The sequence below is a fragment of the Colletotrichum fructicola genome (genome assembly GCF_000319635.2).
Source record: "Colletotrichum fructicola Nara gc5 chromosome Unknown KSG_Nara_v1_contig07, whole genome shotgun sequence".
Lineage (NCBI taxonomy): Eukaryota > Fungi > Ascomycota > Sordariomycetes > Glomerellales > Glomerellaceae > Colletotrichum > Colletotrichum fructicola.
Genome location: NW_027094057.1, coordinates 3,294,669 through 3,312,404, shown reverse-complemented (window position 1 = coordinate 3,312,404; position 17,736 = coordinate 3,294,669). Strand labels below are relative to the sequence as shown.

The 17,736-nt window shown below is 52.9% G+C and overlaps 7 protein-coding genes across 7 annotated transcripts; 5 read left to right on the top strand and 2 right to left on the bottom strand.

Moving 5' to 3' along the window:
• Nucleotides 1–481: 481 nt before the first annotated feature.
• On the top strand, nt 482–1,479 carry qorB-0 (Quinone oxidoreductase 2; the record flags this gene model as incomplete). Its single annotated transcript, XM_032030260.1, has 2 exons — nt 482–745; nt 802–1,479. The coding sequence occupies 2 exons, from the start codon at nt 482–484 to the stop codon at nt 1,477–1,479; spliced, it is 942 nt and encodes a 313-aa protein (XP_031889944.1).
• Nucleotides 1,480–3,546: 2,067 nt separating this feature from the next.
• CGGC5_v012615 (Metallocarboxypeptidase A-like protein) lies at nt 3,547–4,863 on the top strand (the record flags this gene model as incomplete). Its single annotated transcript, XM_032030261.1, has 2 exons — nt 3,547–3,877; nt 3,926–4,863. 2 exons carry the CDS (start codon nt 3,547–3,549, stop codon nt 4,861–4,863), a joined length of 1,269 nt encoding a protein of 422 aa, XP_031889939.1.
• Nucleotides 4,864–5,756: 893 nt separating this feature from the next.
• On the top strand, nt 5,757–7,213 carry GH5FP-2 (Glycosyl hydrolase 5 family protein; the record flags this gene model as incomplete). The annotated part of the gene is made up of 3 exons (XM_032030262.1): nt 5,757–6,368; nt 6,424–7,009; nt 7,080–7,213. 3 exons carry the CDS (start codon nt 5,757–5,759, stop codon nt 7,211–7,213), a joined length of 1,332 nt encoding a protein of 443 aa, XP_031890225.1.
• Nucleotides 7,214–8,111: 898 nt separating this feature from the next.
• Nucleotides 8,112–9,560, bottom strand: CGGC5_v012613 (uncharacterized protein; the record flags this gene model as incomplete). Its single annotated transcript, XM_032030264.1, has 4 exons — nt 8,112–8,296; nt 8,378–8,659; nt 8,714–9,303; nt 9,460–9,560. The coding sequence occupies 4 exons, from the start codon at nt 9,558–9,560 to the stop codon at nt 8,112–8,114; spliced, it is 1,158 nt and encodes a 385-aa protein (XP_031890006.1).
• A 1,363-nt stretch (nt 9,561–10,923) lies between these two features.
• CGGC5_v012612 (uncharacterized protein) lies at nt 10,924–11,532 on the top strand (the record flags this gene model as incomplete). Its single annotated transcript, XM_032030265.1, has 2 exons — nt 10,924–10,965; nt 11,047–11,532. 2 exons carry the CDS (start codon nt 10,924–10,926, stop codon nt 11,530–11,532), a joined length of 528 nt encoding a protein of 175 aa, XP_031890005.1.
• A 299-nt stretch (nt 11,533–11,831) lies between these two features.
• ytcJ-1 (putative amidohydrolase YtcJ) lies at nt 11,832–13,490 on the bottom strand (the record flags this gene model as incomplete). The annotated part of the gene is made up of 1 exon (XM_032030266.1): nt 11,832–13,490. The coding sequence occupies one exon, from the start codon at nt 13,488–13,490 to the stop codon at nt 11,832–11,834; it is 1,659 nt and encodes a 552-aa protein (XP_031890159.1).
• Nucleotides 13,491–15,082: 1,592 nt separating this feature from the next.
• On the top strand, nt 15,083–17,719 carry CGGC5_v012610 (putative transcriptional regulatory protein; the record flags this gene model as incomplete). Its single annotated transcript, XM_066152723.1, has 7 exons — nt 15,083–15,111; nt 15,492–15,628; nt 15,681–16,139; nt 16,194–16,341; nt 16,395–16,472; nt 16,522–16,839; nt 16,909–17,719. 7 exons carry the CDS (start codon nt 15,083–15,085, stop codon nt 17,717–17,719), a joined length of 1,980 nt encoding a protein of 659 aa, XP_066007946.1.
• Nucleotides 17,720–17,736: the final 17 nt, after the last annotated feature.

Genomic DNA, 17,736 nt, shown 5'->3' with positions numbered 1-17,736 from the left:
GCTGTCAAAGCCGCCCTAAGCGCCGATCAAGGCCGCAGTGCGGGGCCGCAAAAGCAGGGAAGCCGGTGATCGGCGGCCTCAAACCCACGGCCCCGGAATCGGCCCTAGATTGACGAGTCGGAGGGGAAACGGACACACGTGCTGGAGAAAACAAGGCTCCGTATCGTGCGATCCCGCCTTACTAATGCTGCCGTGCAAGGGAACATGCCTGGTTAAAAATCTGTAAATAGTGACGCGGTGACGTAATGCGGGTGTCAATGTGGGTGCAGGTCCCTTGCCAAGCGAGTTCCAGGTCGTGATGTGATCATGCGCGTCAATTATGTTGCGGCTTATCATCTCATCTTATCTTCACCACCCGCCTAGCTAACTCATCGCATGAGGCCAGATTATAGCGTGAACGGCTAGACACAAGAAGCGGACTCATAGTTCAACTCATAATCTTATCATCCGATCAGCGCTAGTGAGCATCTTGAGCAGCACGATGAAGTCTATCGGCATCTTTCCGGGCTCGGGTGGTTTGGGCGGCAGTACCTACGAGTACCTGCGCAAGCTCCTCCCTAATGATCAAATCATCCTCATCAACCGATACCCAGAAAAGATCCCGCAAGAGCATCTCGAACACGGAGTCAGAGTGCGCAAGGCTTCGTACGAGTCAAGCCCCTCCGATCTAGAAGCCGCGTTTGCAGGCATCGAGGTCCTCTTCCTCATCTCCTATCCAAGCCATGTGCACGACTACCGAAGAAAGGTAACGTCCCCCCTTCATCGTGCCGGGTTAAGATCATCTCACAAGAATTCTGTCAGGTGCAACTACCCGCCATAGACGCAGCGCGCCGCGCCGGTATTAAGCACATCTTCTACAGCTCCCTGGCCTTCGGCGGCGACTACCAGGACACCTCAATAGCGGAGGTGATGCAAGCCCACCTCGACTCCGAGCGCCACCTCACAGAAGCAGCCACCTCCGACCCCAGCTTCACCTTCACCTCCATCCGCGAGGGGCTCTACTCAGAATCGTACCCGATCTACACGGCCTTCTTCGACATCAATGCGCCGGCGGACGAGATCCTCATACCCCACGACGGCTCCGGGCCCGGCGTTGCATGGGTCAAGCGTAACGAGCTCGGGGAGGCGACGGCGCGGCTCATTGCGAACTACTCGTGGGACCCGGACCAGTTTGCCTACGTCAACAAGAAAATCCTGCTCACCGGCTCGAGGGAGTGGTCGCTGGAGGAGACGGTGCAGGTTCTGGGGCAAGTCGCCGGCAAAGACGTCCGAATTCGCCAGGTTGGTGTTGAGGAGTATGTCAAGCTGCCGCAGGTCGTCGCGCGCTTCGGGTCGCAGGAGAAGGCGAGGACCTGGGCGACCGCTTGGGATGCTATTCGGGCGGGAGAGGCAGCCGTGGTGACGAGTCATATGAAGGACATTATCGGGCGGGAACCTGAAGCGTTTGATGTGACTATCGCACAGTTGAGACAGTCATGAAGGCATCGACGTGGATGGCTTTTCGGCGGATTCGGTGCTTTGCCAATAGCCAGACGACATGCGCGGTAAACGAGGAGGGATGAGATTCGATTTAATAATTACATTCGGGGGCTACGATGATCGAGAACTCAGCTTGAGGGAGAGAAGAAATGATCAATCGGCCTCGGCGGGAGACAGAGAATGCTGGGGCGGGGGTGAAAGCAGCACCGGAGCGACGAAGGCATGATGGTTGGGTTTCTAGCCCACTTTCCTCAACAACGGGCGAATGGTTTAGTGGTATAATACTCGCTTAGCATGTGAGTGGTCCAGGGTTCGATTCCCTGTTCGTCCATTGTTTTTGCCGTTTTGAGCTTTTGAACTGCTTATAGACGATCTTCTAGAGATCAAGAATTGTTTGCATTTAATTTTCAGCGTACCAAACCATGTCCTCAATTTCTACGGACTTTTTGCGATTGCTGGAGATTTGCGAATGGGGACTTGCCTCATCTTATAGTGAGAAGGTCCGTGCACAATGCCCGAGGCGGCCAAAAATCGTGAAGGATGAAGTGCGGACTGCGACATGTCCTTTTGAGTCAACTATTCAGCTGAGACCTTTCTACGTATTAAAGTCTCGTCTTTGAATAACGGTAGGTTGTATTGGTTCTCACGCATGCTTCTGTTGTTCACTGTGCGAGCGGTGTTCCTCCAAAACAGACGGCAAATGCAGATATCCGCCTGCGTGTCGTATTCCTTGTGGAACACCGGACTGCGAGGTGCTCGGAGCCCATCTCATTCCCGGCTCTCACTTTTCTGTTGTGCGCGAACTGACATCATACCTTAACATGAGATGTCATAATCTCATGTCGTCCGTTTGTCCTTGTTGTCTCAACCGCAGACTCGCAGAGAACATCGTTGCCCACCTGAGTGAGAGGATGTCGGGCTGCTCCGCATGAGTTCGTATCGGACTTTGTGATGGCAGATAAGCCTTAATTGGGGCCCCATTCGCTAAACTCACTGTTCTAAACCTAAAAATGACCCGACGTTGAAGGTTCGCGTAGAGCCATGCATCGCCATCTTCAGCTCCAAGCTCGCCATTACCATATGAAAACGCCTCAAATCCTCTCGCACTCCATCTTGTTAGCCGCAGTTCGATTATACCACATTCTAGATTAAGCATCCTTTGCAGAGAAGCGGCTCATGCAGCAGGGCCTGCCTTAGCCTCCGCGAAGCTTCTCTTCCCCAAGTCAACAGCGCGATCCCCCCAAACTCCTGAATCCTTACCGCCGCGCTACCCCAGTTCCGGCAGGTCGGCTGCGTGCAATCCGGCACTTGACCTGCCTGGATCTGCTTAACGACCGCGGGGGGGCTGGGTTGGGTTGCACCAGTCCACCCCCGTTTCTACCAGTCAATTATCGCCTCCCTCCCGAACTGCTTAATCAAGCCGTGACGCCGGTCGAACGAGAAACAAAAGAACCATGGCCAACCGGACGGATGTATTGGACAACAAGCTCAATGCGCCCCCAATCGTCCCGTCAGCGGTCAAACGGCAAGCCTATTAGCTCGCGCCTGCATGCCCCTCGTCTGATGGCTGCTGGCTGGCACCTTAATTGCTTCTTCCCTGGGCCCCGGTCGTTCCCCCCTCTCGAGAAGACGGAAAATCTCCCAGCCAGAACCTACGTAGAGTCATGGACCTTCCCCCTCAGATCTGGCTCCCAAAGCTGGCCAGGCAGCTAAGATTGTCCAGCTTCTACACACGGCACCAGAAGCTACCCTGCATGCTTGCCCAGGCGGGGACTTTTGTGAGTTGTCTCTTCGCGCCTTGTTTTGATCGGGCAGGTCTCCTGTCCCTCAAGCCAAGATATCTGACGAGCTGGGCGTGCATTCGACGCGGGTCGCCATGACCTGAAAAGGAAGGTTGTAAAAACTGCCCAGGTGATCCCCGACGGTCCGATCCCGCTGTCCCTGTTGATTCTGTCGCCTTCCCCTCATCGGTCTCGCGGACGACCATATAACCAGACGACGCCGCGCACCGATTGCGCTGGTGAAGTTCTTGTCTCTGCACCCTCGACGATATTACGCGTTGTCAAGATGAAGTCGCTCGCTGTCCTTTCCACCACCTTCGCCGCCGCCTCTGCCGCCGCCGTGGCAGGGGCTAGCTCGCAACGGGTGAGCTACGACGGCACCAAGGTTTTCCGCGTGTCCGTCGGCGACGAGGTCGACCGCGTGAACGGCGTCATCAACAAGCTTCAATTGAACACCTGGAAGGGTGTTCCGAGAGCCGGCGCCCTGGCCGACATTGTCGTCCCGCCTGAGCAGGTCGACGAGTTCAACGCCGAGATCTCGGGATTGAACGTCACGACCATGCACGAGGATCTCGGCCTCAGCATTGCTGATGAGTCCAGCTTCTCAGTTTATGCCGGTTAGTAAGACCCAATCACGCATCTGGACTACCACTGACAATTTCCAGTTGGATCCGCTAACACCACCTGGTTCAACTCGTACCACGCGTATGCCGATCATCTGCAGTTCCTCAAGGACCTTGTGGCATCTTACCCCAACAACGCCGAGATCGTTACCTCTGGCAGCTCGCTCCAAGGCAACACCATCACGGGCATCCACATTTACGGCAGCTCCAAGGGCACCAAGCCCGCCGTTGTTTTCCACGGCACCGTCCACGCCCGCGAGTGGATCGGCACAATGACCAACGAGTACATCGCCTACAACCTGTTGACCAAGTATTCCACCGACACCGAGGTCAAGGGCTTCGTCGAGAAGTACGACTTCTACGTCTTCCCCGTCGTCAACCCTGACGGCTTCATCTACACCCAGACCACCAACCGTCTGTGGCGCAAGAACCGCCAGACCACCTCCGGCAGCAGCTGCCTCGGCCACGACATCAACCGCAACTGGCCCTACCAGTGGTCCGTCACCGGCGGCGCCTCCACCGACCCCTGCGCCGAGGACTTCAAGGGCGCCTCCGCCGGCGACGCCCCCGAGACCGCTGCCCTCTCCGCCTGGCTGTCCAAGACCAAGGCCGCGCAGGGCCTGAAGCTCTTCATCGACTTCCACTCCTACTCGCAGCTCTTCATGACCCCCTACGGCTACTCGTGCACCGCCGTCTCCTCCAAGAACACCGAGCTGCAGTCTCTCGCCAAGGGCGCCGTCGCCGCCATCAAGGCCGTCCACGGCACCTCGTACCAGTACGGCCCCATCTGCACGACCATCTACAAGGCGACCGGCAGCAGTGTCGACTACGTCAACGACGTCGTCAAGGCCGACTACACCTTCACCCAGGAGCTGCGCGACACCGGCAACTACGGCTTCGTCCTGCCCGCCAGCCAGATCGTCCCCACCGGTGAGGAGACCTACGCCGGCGTCCGCTACCTTCTTCAGAACATGAAGTAGAGTGGATCACAGTCAATACTCAGATAACCCAAACCTAAACTTTCTTCATGTATTTACTTTACGCACTCTTGTGTACTTATCGATACAATGCAGCCACCATTGAAAACAAGCTGCGTGACTGCATGATACTCTACTATATGTGGGTTCGTCTCTAATTTTAACCTTCACCGTTGATTCAAAACGGCCGCAATCCAATGTGATCTCCCATTGCCTCGACTGGGCCACGATATTCCTTCGCCTAGCGCTGCTAGTCTACCTGTTTTCCCAGAGCCTGTGGTATTGATCTTCAATGTCTATCCTGTTTTCCATGCCGTCATGGCGGGGTTCAACGCCGAGCTCACTGCATGCTGATACGTCCTCGGTGACAGCCGGCTCACACATCAGACGAAGCTTCGGCAGCACATGGATGTATTGGTGCCTCCAGTGCCCTATCACGGTAAACATCCGAGCGGATCTTTCCCGGCCGTCATCCTTAACCTTGATGGATGAGGGAATGCTTTTTTTCAATATTAAGCTTCTCCTCCCTGGCTAGACGGTGCTGATTCTGGAAGGATATCAGCTAAAGAAGGTCGTAGGACTGGTTCTTGACACAGGGGAAAAGTTTGAGAAATGCTTCTTTGAGACTCCAAGGATGGAAGGCTTGGAGTTGGTGCAATATTGCTTTTGTTTATTGAGGCCCGGGAGGGAGACGCGAGGACTGTGACAGATGTGAGGATGAGTACTCTCAATTAATAGGACGTCCATTAACGAGGACTCCTCCTCGATCCGCTCATTTCTACCCTGCTCTCGCCCGTGTTCTTTGACCTCTGCAGACACCCCTAGCCATAGGTCCGTACCTCCTAAGGCCGAAAGTAGGCGTTCTCGTCTTGCCCGCGAAACTCTAGCGATCCATCATGCGCCTGCTTCACACAACCACAACGGCGCTTGTGAGCGCGCTCGCACTACCGTTCACATCGGCCTCCGAGCGTCTCGCGCAGCGCGAGGTTCAACATCTTCCTCTCTCCGTCATCGGCCGAGACATCCTCGACGCCAAGAACGACACCGTCGCCCTCGTCGGCGCCAACTGGCCCGGCCATGAGCAGACTATGTTGCCGGAAGGCCTGCAGTTTCAGAACATCTCCAACATCGTCACCAAGATCGCCGAGACCGGCTTCAATTCGGTGCGCCTGACATTCGCGACCGAGATGGTGGACGACATCGTCGACAAGGGAGGCGACGTGACTCTCAAAGCAACCTTGGAGAAGGCGCTCGGCGCAGAGACCGGCACAAAGGTCATGAAGCAGATCGTCAGCAACAACCCCCGCTTCGACGAGAACACTAAGCGTCTTGAAGTGTGGGACGCTGTCGCTGATGAGCTGGCGCGTCAGAACATTTACCTGCATCTTGATAACCATATGTCCAAGGCTGGATGGTGCTGCAACGTAGCCGACGGGAACGGGTGGTTTGGCGATGCTTACTTCAACACTACCAACTGGATTAGGAGCTTGTCTTACATGGCAGAGCATGTAAGTCCCGCCTCTCTCTATTCACGCTGCTCACTGTACTAACGCATGGATATAGGGCAAAGCCAACTGGAAGTCCTTTTCAAGCATCGGTCTTCGCAACGAGATACGCGAGCGGTTCAGCTACGACAACCCTCCCGTCGCTCCCGCCATAGAGCCCAAAACGTGGGAGACGTGGGGCAAGCGTATGGTGCAAGGCGCCAGCGCGATCAACGCCGCCAACCCCGACGTGCTCATCTTCTTCGGCGGACGGCTGGGCGGCATCGACATCGAGGCGCCCGCCAACGGGTGGTACGCCGACGAGCCGAAATGGAACTTCTCGATCGCGGCGCTGCCGTTCAAGAACAAGTTCGTCTTCGAGCTGCATGCGTACGACCACGGTCTGTCCATGGATTGTGAAGGATACTACGGGATGCTCGATGGCTGGGGCGCGGACGTTATGACCAAGGGGCAAGCCAACGTGGCGCCGCTGATCATGAGCGAGTGGGGCCACGATCAGTCGGATACGAAGCGCGAGTATGAGAAGAACTTCCACAAGTGCCTGATGGACTTGATGGTTCAGAGGAGCGTTGGGTGGATGGTTTGGAGTATGGGCGGCAGCTACTACATCCGTGAAGGCAAAGCTGATGTCGAGGATTTCTGGGGTAAGTTGCGTGTTTCGATTTTGCTGTCTGCCTTTGATAGGAGATGTACCTGCCGCTAACCTTTTTTCAGGGCTTTTGGACCGTACATGGAGCGGCTACCGAGGTCGCGATTCGATCAAGAAGCTTCAGGCCGGCATGAAGGCCACATACAAGTCTTTCAACAAGTCTATGCCAGCCGCTGCGAAGGAAGTTGGAGGTAGGTAGCTCGGGCGAAGTTAGGAGGAACAGAGGTGTGTTCTTCAGCGTCGCCCCTGCTGTTCAGTCTAGCAACTTGTTTATGGCCCTTGCCACAGCCTTAGTCGGTATCTTTGCTATATTTGTATGACCACGCTGAGACTTCAAGTACGTCCGGGAGTTCACGTCTTTATGCCGAGACGAATCGCAATTATATCCCCGGATCATGAAGACGCCTTGAGAAGTGGGCCAACAGATGTCTTGATACAATGATTCCTCCTCTCCCCCCTTGTTCTAAGGTTTCAATTATGTCTTTGCATAGCACATTACTGCCCGCTGGCACACTTTATAAGCTGCCGTATGACTTTGACAGGGATATTTACGAGGATCTGGATAGACCACAGGAAACCCCTCCAAAGGTAGCCTACTGGGTATCTGAATTAGGCGCGAGTCGGCCGGGGCAGCTCCCTCTCCACAACACCACGATGAAACGGATCCATAGATGTATTCATCAGTCAGCAGAAGATACCACATCTTTCGTAATACGAAGAATTGATTGACATCTTCCTACTTCTGGAGCTTGCTAGTTCTCAAGCTTTGTGCTGAATCATCACTGGACAGTAAATTTGAAAAGACAATTGGACCGGAATTGTGATAGGATTCTTCAAACTGCTTTAAAAATGTTCTGACACGAGTCAAACTGGTCGACTAGAGCACCTCAGGAAAACACATAAAGAAAAACATCAATCCGCAAGAACCCCGTGTTCGTGCACATGATTTCGAATCTCGCAGGAACTACGAGGAAGATCAGAACGTAAATTAGCAATGAAACATCTCCCAAATGTCGCGTGTACTCCATAATCCATGCCTCTGTATATTATTTGTCTCCTATCAGCGTATATCATCGGCAGGTGCTGAGCCCGCCAACTTAAGCACTGGTTGCTCCAATGGCTTCCTCGAGCTTTTTGTAGTTCGGTGCCAGCATGAGAGCAGGAATATGGTTGTAACACTCTTTCTCTCCATCTCCGTCTGGGTCGTCACTGACGCAAGGAGTCCTGTATGAAAAATGCTGCTGATCGAAGGGCAATGGAGTCCCATCAGCATATTCATAGCCTGTAACAGGGAAGTGTAAAGTCAGCTGACAAGAACGTCCCATGGTCCCTGGATCTATCAGAACGAAGAAACCAAACTTACGAACGGCCCAGAAAACCTCGGGTTCGCCGTCTGGGTTCAGCTTCGGTACCAGCGAGCATACGTTGGCAACATTCTCTAAATCTCCAACGCAGTCAGGATCGTCTGCTGGCAGACCGGTGCAGGGCAGCCCTGTACACGGGGTCGGGGCAGAATATGTTTTGCGCGAGACGGTACCACAACTCTCGATAAGCTTAGGGAAAAAGACCCAACGAGAGTACTGGTCCGAGCTGACGTCCTTCATCGATCTTGTTGTAGTTGTAAGTGTCGTCTTCGAAATTGACCCTAATTCCAGTAAGCTTCTACTACGAACATCGTTCTGGAACACACGCTACGCACATTCATAGCTGACACCAGCACCAATGACTTCTTTGGAAATTCCCTCGACACCGATGGAGAAGCCGTTGGAAATAGAGGTCTCGAAACCTCCACCAAGTTCTTTGGCCTCGCCTGGGAGCATCTGATTCCCTCCCTCGCCAGGTGCTCGTTCCTCGTGGCCAAGGAAACCAGTCCTGCGGAGCTCGCAGAAAGCCTGACAGTTGCTCTCAGGCACAATCTGATCACCACAAGATCCATCTTCATTCAACTTGTTTTTGGCGTCACAGTCAAAGTGTGGAACACCGTCGTAAGCCCACGCGCAGTCGCGCCTGGAAAGGGATCGCCCTAGCGAGCGTTTCCTCGATCCAGGAACATCAGGAGGATTGGAACCGGGAGGAGGAGCTAGACTAATCCCTCCGACACCATAGGCGGCGAAGGTCAAGTTATTGACGACGTGGATACCAGTGAAGCCGCCATTGAGACCGCAGTCTTTGATGAGCTGGTCGACACCACGTCTAGCTTCGTCGCGGTTGATGGTGCGGTTGCGCTGACTGCCGTTGCAGAGACTGACGACAGTCGTGTTGACGTGCGCAAAAATGCAATCATGTTTGCTATTGAAGAGGCATCAGATGTCACAACAGTGTTCGTCAAGTATTGCGCAGCGTCCAACGAGTCTTGCTCAGTGTATCTGTTCATCTTCTCAGCATATATATTCATCTGGAATAAGAAGAAATCAATTGTATGTGACTGTTGATTCGAAAACATACCCACGATCTTGACCACAAACAGTGTACCGGTCAGCGCTGTCGCCATCTCTCGGTAAGACGTGTCCAGCCGCGCGCAAGAGTAGAAGGAGGCGGTTCAACATGGTTGCCAATGACCAGCTAGAGTGCGAGAAAGAGTTGGGATTTGTATATGGAAGAGAAGAAAGGGTCTTTTCAGTAGCAAAATCTGAGCGTGGCGATGGTGAAGAAGAGAATTGAAAGTTTTCGGCGAACAATCAAGCCAGCTTTATATAGTTTTCATCCTCAATCCTCATCCACGCTCCTCAGAATTGACTTGCGCCTCTACAAGTCATGTGTCAAATGCAAATACATTAGACATATCTCTAGAAAGCCCAAAACATTCACTCGCCGTATAGATGTTCCAAGCAGCTCAGTGAAGTCGCGATGCTCATCTCGACCGAGCCCAAAGTCTCGCGCACCAACAGCCCCCACCTGCCATTCATCCTCCACACCTTCCAGGCGAAGGCGGTCTAGATCGTTTCTTGACTGTTTGAATTCCGACATGACTTGATCTCTGCCTCAAGGTTTGGCTGAGGCACTTCTCATGTTGACGAGGCTCGCAGTGATCAGCTGATTCCGAAAACGGTTCGCTTGGACTTCTTCCGAAGATGTCTTTCGAATTTCTCGGTCCAGTCACTGCTCGTGAGAGGCGCAGCAGCGCAATATCTTCCTTGTCTACATTTCGCGTTTCGAAAATGCAGTTCCGCGACTAGGTGTTCCGCCGATCTATAGCGCGAGCCACGATGGGCATTGAGGGCAATACTCTGTTCGCCAAGTCTGCAAGCTTCCAACAGAGGCAAGCCAAGAAATTCGATATTCCAACGGCATGAAGTCTTATTTGAAGTTGTGTTGTGTCCAGGGTTATCCACCATCCTTGTGACGGGCCGCAAAGGTGATTTGAAAGAAATACGCGAGCTTCGTATGCTGTTGGAACATGTTGACAGAAGATGGGAAGAGCTTTATTGGTCCAACAAGATTAAGAGGCAACCGGTTGGTTAGGAATCTTGTATTCCAAGACATCCGGATAAATACTGTAGAGTCTGGACCGTCTGGATTGAGCGATTCACCCGCCAAGCCTGGCTTGGCGGACTCGGGGTTGATTGGCACCACCAATCAGGCAATGTCAAAGCAGCTACATGAATGTGACCGTAACTGTCGAACTGAGCCTGATTACCACAGCCAGTCAAGTTTGAAAGGGCTGCGGCACAGCAGCTGTGTAAATTTGAATCCAAGGTTCGGAGTACAACATACGTCATCCTGAGTTGGTCATTAAAGAGACAGCTGAGAGTTCAATCTTTTGTGACAGCATTGCCCGTACCCACCTATAAGAGAGACTTAGGCCAAATTGCCCACCTGATAGTAGCGCGGAGTCAAAGTCTTGTCAACATCGTCAGCCTTCTTTGAAGGGGGATCCGTCATTCAAGCCATTCTACACGTTCGCCCGCCATGGACCAAATCCCCGTGGTCAACGAAACGCATCGAACACATGTAAGTCATGGGCTCCCTGCGTGCTCTCTGAAGTCTGAATATTATTACGATCTAACATATGTGTCTGACGTATCTCTCTAGCTCCAAGAGCGATGGCACCAAAATCCACACGCGTGTGCGCGGCCTGCCCCTGACCTCGGGGTGCCCATTGTCTGCCGCACGATAAATGACGTTATCTTTACTCGCGGATATCTCGTCAGCCCTGGAGCAGACTTTGACCTCTTCGAACATTGCTGTCCGAGCATCCGGAATGGCACGAATGTCTACACGACACAGCGGTTTTGCCAATCCATGGCATGCTTCACCCATCAACCAGAGGTAGCCATCAATTGGCCAAACTGTGTCAGAGAGGCAGCAGGAAAGAAGATAGACGAGCTTAAAGCTAAGGGCAGGAAGTTCAACTACACCAAGGAAGTATTTCAGGGAAAATGCGAGTGGATCGACTACACTTCTCTCGAGAAGGAGCTTCAATACAACAAGAGCGAGTCTGGACAGTTGGCTGTGAGCAAATTCGTCATACTTGCTTTGACTTTGACGTCTGTAGTCGGGGCTCATTTCGTCATGTAGCTTCCTTTGTGTATCGTGGAGAAGGATTTGCCGAAGGTTAGCCAGACGCTCGATGATAATGTACTTATATTGTCCTGGGCCGTGCTTGGATTGCTCGCACGATAGCTCAGTTTGTACTTGGATGAATCTGGTGAGAAGAGCATTGAGTACCTCAAATGCGTAAGTAGATGAGGACCTTAAAAATAAATATCGAATTCTACGATTGCGACTCCTGCTACTTTCTTACTCACTCGTGCATTTACAATCCTTGCCTAATGCTGATCTAATCTATCGCGACACCAAACTCCATCCGCTAGGCCTCAAACCTGCCCAGGATACACTTGCTGTCCCTCAAACCAAGTCTCTACAGCCTTTGCCTGCAGAGCCTTCTCGGGCTTCCATTCAAGATCAAATACAGCCAAATCAGCCCTCTTACCAACTTCAAATGATCCTACACGATCGTCCAAGAAACAACTCCTTGCCGCACCCTCCGTGGCCCCCGCCACAACATCGCACATGGACAGCGCGAACTGGGGATTGACAACTGTCTCCAACTCCGGCTCGCGGGCCGACCTCCGCGTGGTCGCAATGTAAAGGTTGTTGACAATGTGATGCGGCGCAGTCGGCGCATCGGAACCAATAGCCACGGGTGCTCCCCCGTCGGCGAAGTCGCTGTACGCGAAAGCGCGTCCACAGCGGTGCTCGCCAATGAGCTTCGGCCATGCGCGTAGGATGGCAGGGTCGGAGTGAACAGGCTGAACGGAGGCTGTGATGCCCAGCTTACCCAACCGCTTGGCGTCCTCTGCGGTTGTAACTTCGAGGTGCTCGATACGAGGGCGATGCTCCGGGCCGACATACTTCTCGAGCACATCGATGGCGTTGGCGACTGTTCGGTCACCGATGGCGTGGAGCGCAACTTGCAAGCCGTGTTTTGTCGCTGCTTCCACAACGGGACCCATGTGTTCCAGTGACCAGACGGGGTCGCAGTTCTCGTTGTTGTGGCTGTATGGCTCCTTCAAGGAGGCTGTGCAGGCGTCGATGATGCCGTCGCATACCAGCTTGATACCCACGAGTCTGCAGTCGGGGTCCGTCTCCAAATTGAACTCTCTGGCGAGTTCTGCAGCCCTCTCAACTTGCTTGATGTTCTCCGCATCATTGTCCCTCGGCAGGATCATCCAGTAGGCAGCGAAACGAATAGGGAACGGTCGACCGGCTTCCTTCTCCCGCTTGCGATAGTTCTGCAGCGCTTCCCATCCCTCCTCTTCCATTGCCATGTCGATGAGACCAGTAAATCCAGCACTCGTGTAGTCGTTGACAGCGGTTTTGATTGCCGATATACGATCTTCCATCGTGGAAGTCCTGGCCATGTACAACGGAATCCACTTCATGCTCGCTGCTTCCGAGAGCAGACCACTTGGCTTGCCAGTCTTGGGGTCGCGCATGATCTCACCACCAGGAGGGTCCGGCTCGTTGTCCAGGTCCAGCTCTCTGAGAGCGGCACTGTTGCACCATGTAGAGTGCAGGTCCTTTGCTGTGATCAAGATTGGACGAGGATCCAAGTTGTCAATGAGCGAGGCTAAGGGACCCTCTGGTGTCATGAAATGCATCCAGCCACTGCAAAAGATACGCGCCTGGTCCGGGTTGGCGGCGGCATGGTCTTTGATAGTCTTCCTGATATCCGCTAGGCTCTTGCACTTGTCCAGAGGCAGTTTCTGCAACGTCTGTCCAAGCTGAGTCAAGTGAATGTGTCCGTCGAGGAGACCAGGCAGGACGTGGCGGCCGCCAACATCGCGAACCTCAGCTCCCGCATCGATAGCGCTCTTGACTTCGTTTGCTGAAGCTTCGCCGACGAATGTGATAAGGCCGTCCTTGATCACGAGAGCCTCGGCGAAGTTGGCCTCCGATCGCTGTCCAAGTGGCGCCTTGTTTGACCGGAAGAACCTTCCGTTCTGGAAGACGACGTGCTTTGAAGTCGTCATGCTGGGTTGCTGGGACGTCTGAATAGTGTGTCTGACAACTCAGCCGCAACTGGAGGTCCTGTCAACCTTGTACCTTGGTGAACGAAAGCTTAGTAAGTTTAGCGCATGCTGCAATGATTGTGAAAATGTGGCAAGATCAGAAGTAGGGGTGAGGTTGCATGATGGTGTGATAGCCTAGATAGCAAAGATAGGTAGGAGGGGCATGCGGGGTATCATATCCGACATCTCGGCCGGCCGCTCGGCGTTGCATGATGGCACGCGGGGTGGGCTTTCGGCGGCAAAAGAAACAGCGCAATGCCTCCGTGATCGGTGAAAACGATATTGAGGAGGGCTTGGCAATTTGGAATTTTGTTTTGGCGTGAGGGAAGCTTGGGACCCGAGCCCATCACGTAAGATGGTGGGGTCCCTGTGGGTGGCGTTACAACGCGGTTGCAACGCGATTGCTAGTTTGGGTTCGGGTTGAAGGTTGGAATTGTCGAAGCAATTCAACTGGGACTAAAATAGTCAAGTCTTTAGCAAATCTCAGAGACGTAGAGCTAAAAGATTGCATAACAGCAGGGATATTAGGCATGTTGAGAACAACATTACAGAGCGACGGGAGAACTGGCCTCTCCCCCATACATGTAGATAAAGCTGTTCGCGCGGATTTCGAAATTCTATTGCCGAGTTGTACCAGACTCTTCGTGAAAGGTCCGGAAAGGAATGTGAATGAGACTGAATAGATATCAAATTTATTTTACACCAATATTGGTTTAAGGATACATCTGAGCGCATCAGAAGGCTGGCAGCTTCAGTCTGTGATCAAGACTTGAAGACTAGTAGTTGACATGTGCTTAACTCGACTGCAGCTTGTGTGACCAAGTCATCCAATAGCAAGAGTCATGTACGAACTTCTTCAATTGCTCTCACAGACGGCTGAAAACCTACCTACTTATCAACTTGTCCCTACTGTCTCGTTCATAACGATATCTCGTCATCTATTTGTGCAGACTAATCTGAGCAGTAAAGTCTTCATTGATCCTTTGGTGGCTTTTTTACAAAGACTCACATAGGAAGATTTTGCGCTGCTTCCTTTCATCGTGCTGATTGCCTTCGTCGTTGCCTAGGTCCAGCTACACGCTCAGCTTTGTAATGCTTAAGCTCCGGCGATATCGTGTTGCCTAGGTTGTGGATCCTTCTACCCCGGCCATGCTGATAACAGCCTCTCAGCGCAGGATTACAATTCACGAAACCTGCAGGGTTGGACCTATGCCAGAAAGAACGCTGATGAAATACGAATCCATTTGCCACCTAAAATTAGTGAACCGAACCCCCAAATGGCAAGTCTATGACGAACGTGGTTGGTCACGTTGCACGGAGGGATTCAGAGCAGGGTTTCTGAGCCATCGCGCTGTCAACTGTCAACAGGCACCCATCCCATTTCAATCAACCCCGCAATCTTCAGCGCACCGGCCAAGTTGTGAAAAAGGGTCCAAAACAATTTGATTGTCATGTGACCGCGGTGGTTTTTGTCCCGCATCTCTGCCAGCCCCTTACGCGCGCAACTGACCGTCTCTTTGGTGGTGGTTGCCTGCCTGCATGCCCACTTGAAGATGGAGAAGAACAACGTGAAGCGGATATCGTAAGTTGATCTCAGCATCACAATTTGAATCAGAAAGATGCTAAACATGTAATGAAAAAAAAGGTGTAAACGGTGTCAACAGAGAAAGGTACCGCAGTATTAATAATCCCCGGAGTCCCTCCGATGTCGCCCGCCCTGTCTTCGCCGATGGCCGTCGGCCACCGCCGCATTGTGGAAGTCTCATCCGGCTGACAACGACGCCGCTCTCAGATCCGCTGTTCCCGCACATTCCCGTGCGCCAATTGCTCCGCAGCTTCGGCTAAGTGCGAGTTTCGGGAGAGCGACTTCAAACGGCCGCCGGTGTCACGTGAGTATGTTGCGGCACTGGAGTCTCGCATCGCCTCGCTTGAGGGCTTCTTGGCTCGGCTCAAGGAGGCTAGCAACGATGAGCGAAATCAGATTTTGGACGAAGTTGAGATCAAAGACTATGTGCCGTCTTTCTCTAGCTTGCCCTTGGAAGACGAAGCTGCGTTGAGTGAGGCTTTGACCAAAGCGACTTTGCAAGAGACTTTGGATGGTGAGGTTCTTAGGAGAGTGGATGCAGAATGTTTTGGTGACTGACAGTCCAGGCTCTATGATTTATCACGGCCCGACCAGTATTTTTCAAAATGACTACGGAGATACCTGTGGCAGCTCATCGGGCAATTCAAAAAAGTCCCCCTTCCAGGATGACAGAAGCAACCTGATCAACCAGACAATGCGTTTGTGCTTGGGTCTGTTCTTCTACTGGCAGTACCCCTTGTTCATGTTCATCGACAGGGAGGCTTTTGTAGCCGAATTTGAGGACAACCCCATCGACGGCGACTTTTGTTCTCCTCCTCTTATTTACGCTGCAGCTGCAATCGGAGCTCTAATGTCGAAGGATCCTGAAATCAGGTCCCGGGCGCAAGGTTTCGCGGATACGGCACAAAGTATCCTGACAACGGAGGGTCTCAGCGCCCCGAGACCAACCTCTGTGCAGGCTTTGCTTTGCTGTGGATATTACGAGGTCGGACAAGGAAATATTTCGAGGGGCTGGATGTTCGCTGGTACGCTAAGGTGATCCCATTGCCGCATTATTCGATCGCTCACGCGAAAGGCAGGTATGGCTTTCAGAATGGGCCAGGACATTGGCTTTCAACGAGAACCGACCCACTGGGGCTCAGAAGACAGGCCGAACTCGAAGTCCCCGTTCCCTTTCGATAACGAGTTTCGACGCCGAATATACTGGGGCTGTTTCTTATCTGACAAGTCAGTCTTGCAGATTATTGCCCAATCCGTGGCGCGCTCTAACTTATGTACAGAATCTTCAGCTTGTTTCTTGGGCGCCCGACATTCATGTACGAAAATGACGCCGATGTCAATTTGAGCGAGCCACTGCCGTTAGTTTTCCTTACATACTTGCCTTATCTTCCGCTGACAGAACCATAGCCATGACCCTCCGGTTTGGGAAAACTGGCTCTTTTCCCATGACCTTGGCTTTCTGAAGACGGTACGCCCGGCTGGGCCAAAATTGACTCTGCTGTTCAACCAGCAAATAGAGTTAGCCCGAATAATTCACGACATGCTTTCTACGACATTTGCGCCTAGGAAAAAGACCGATGCGCATGCTAGGCGGTGGACTGAGGTATCGCTCAACAAGCTGAACGCCAGACTTGTTGCCTGGCATGAGGCTCTTCCGACCAATATGAGATGGAAGAAGTGGTTTACCAAAAAGGATAACCTGCAAGTCAACGTGGCCATTTTACAGTAAGTATTGCATTCTCTGACTTCGATGGGAATGGTAGACGGAAGTACTCACACTCTCTTCTTTTGAAGCACTCTCTACCACAGCACGCGCATCAGCCTTAATCTGCCCTTCATAGCCTCGATAGGATCCATGCCATCGTTGTCAGAAGACAAGCCCGAAAATGAAAAGAACCCGCTCGCCCAGTCGTTCAGAGTATGCAGAGCGGGGGCGGAGGGTATCGTGGATGTTTTGCAGCGTTTCAAGAGCGAACACACCCTCGGCAATGCGCCTCTTCTGTTTGTGGGTGGTTGCATCTTGGCTATGAATGCGATATTAGTTACTTGTAGGCACATGAGCAATCCCTCGTCACTAGCCAACGACACCCTGCTGCCTATATTGGACGACGCACTGCAAGACATGGCTCATTCGTGGTCACTTGCGGGAGAGGCCAGGCTGAAGTTCAAGAGCGGGCTGGATGCGAAGACCCGTCGTAGTGTTGGGCCACCTACAGAGGCAGAGAAACATGTCTCGGGATCTCGCAGCGCCTCAGAAGTGCCCACGTCGGTACCGATCTTACATGAGGAGCTTTCGAAAACGGCCGCAACGACTCCAGCGGTTGCATCCGCTCCGGCCCCCAACATGGCCTCGCCCGGGCCTGGTGTGCCCATCGATCCTACTCTCATCACACCGGGGGGTGAATCACTAGGAAGCAGGGGAATAGCAACACAAAGCGGTGACTTGGAAACTCCTGGACAACATGTATGGGAGTCGATGAGCGTTTTGGACAGCGAAGCCGCGTATTGGGCTGGAGTAGGCGACAATTTCCTGGCCGAATCAGATTTGAATTTCTTTGACGGTGTGCCGGAGTTTGACTGGTCAGATCAGCCACCGATACCATAATGATTTGTGAGAATTCG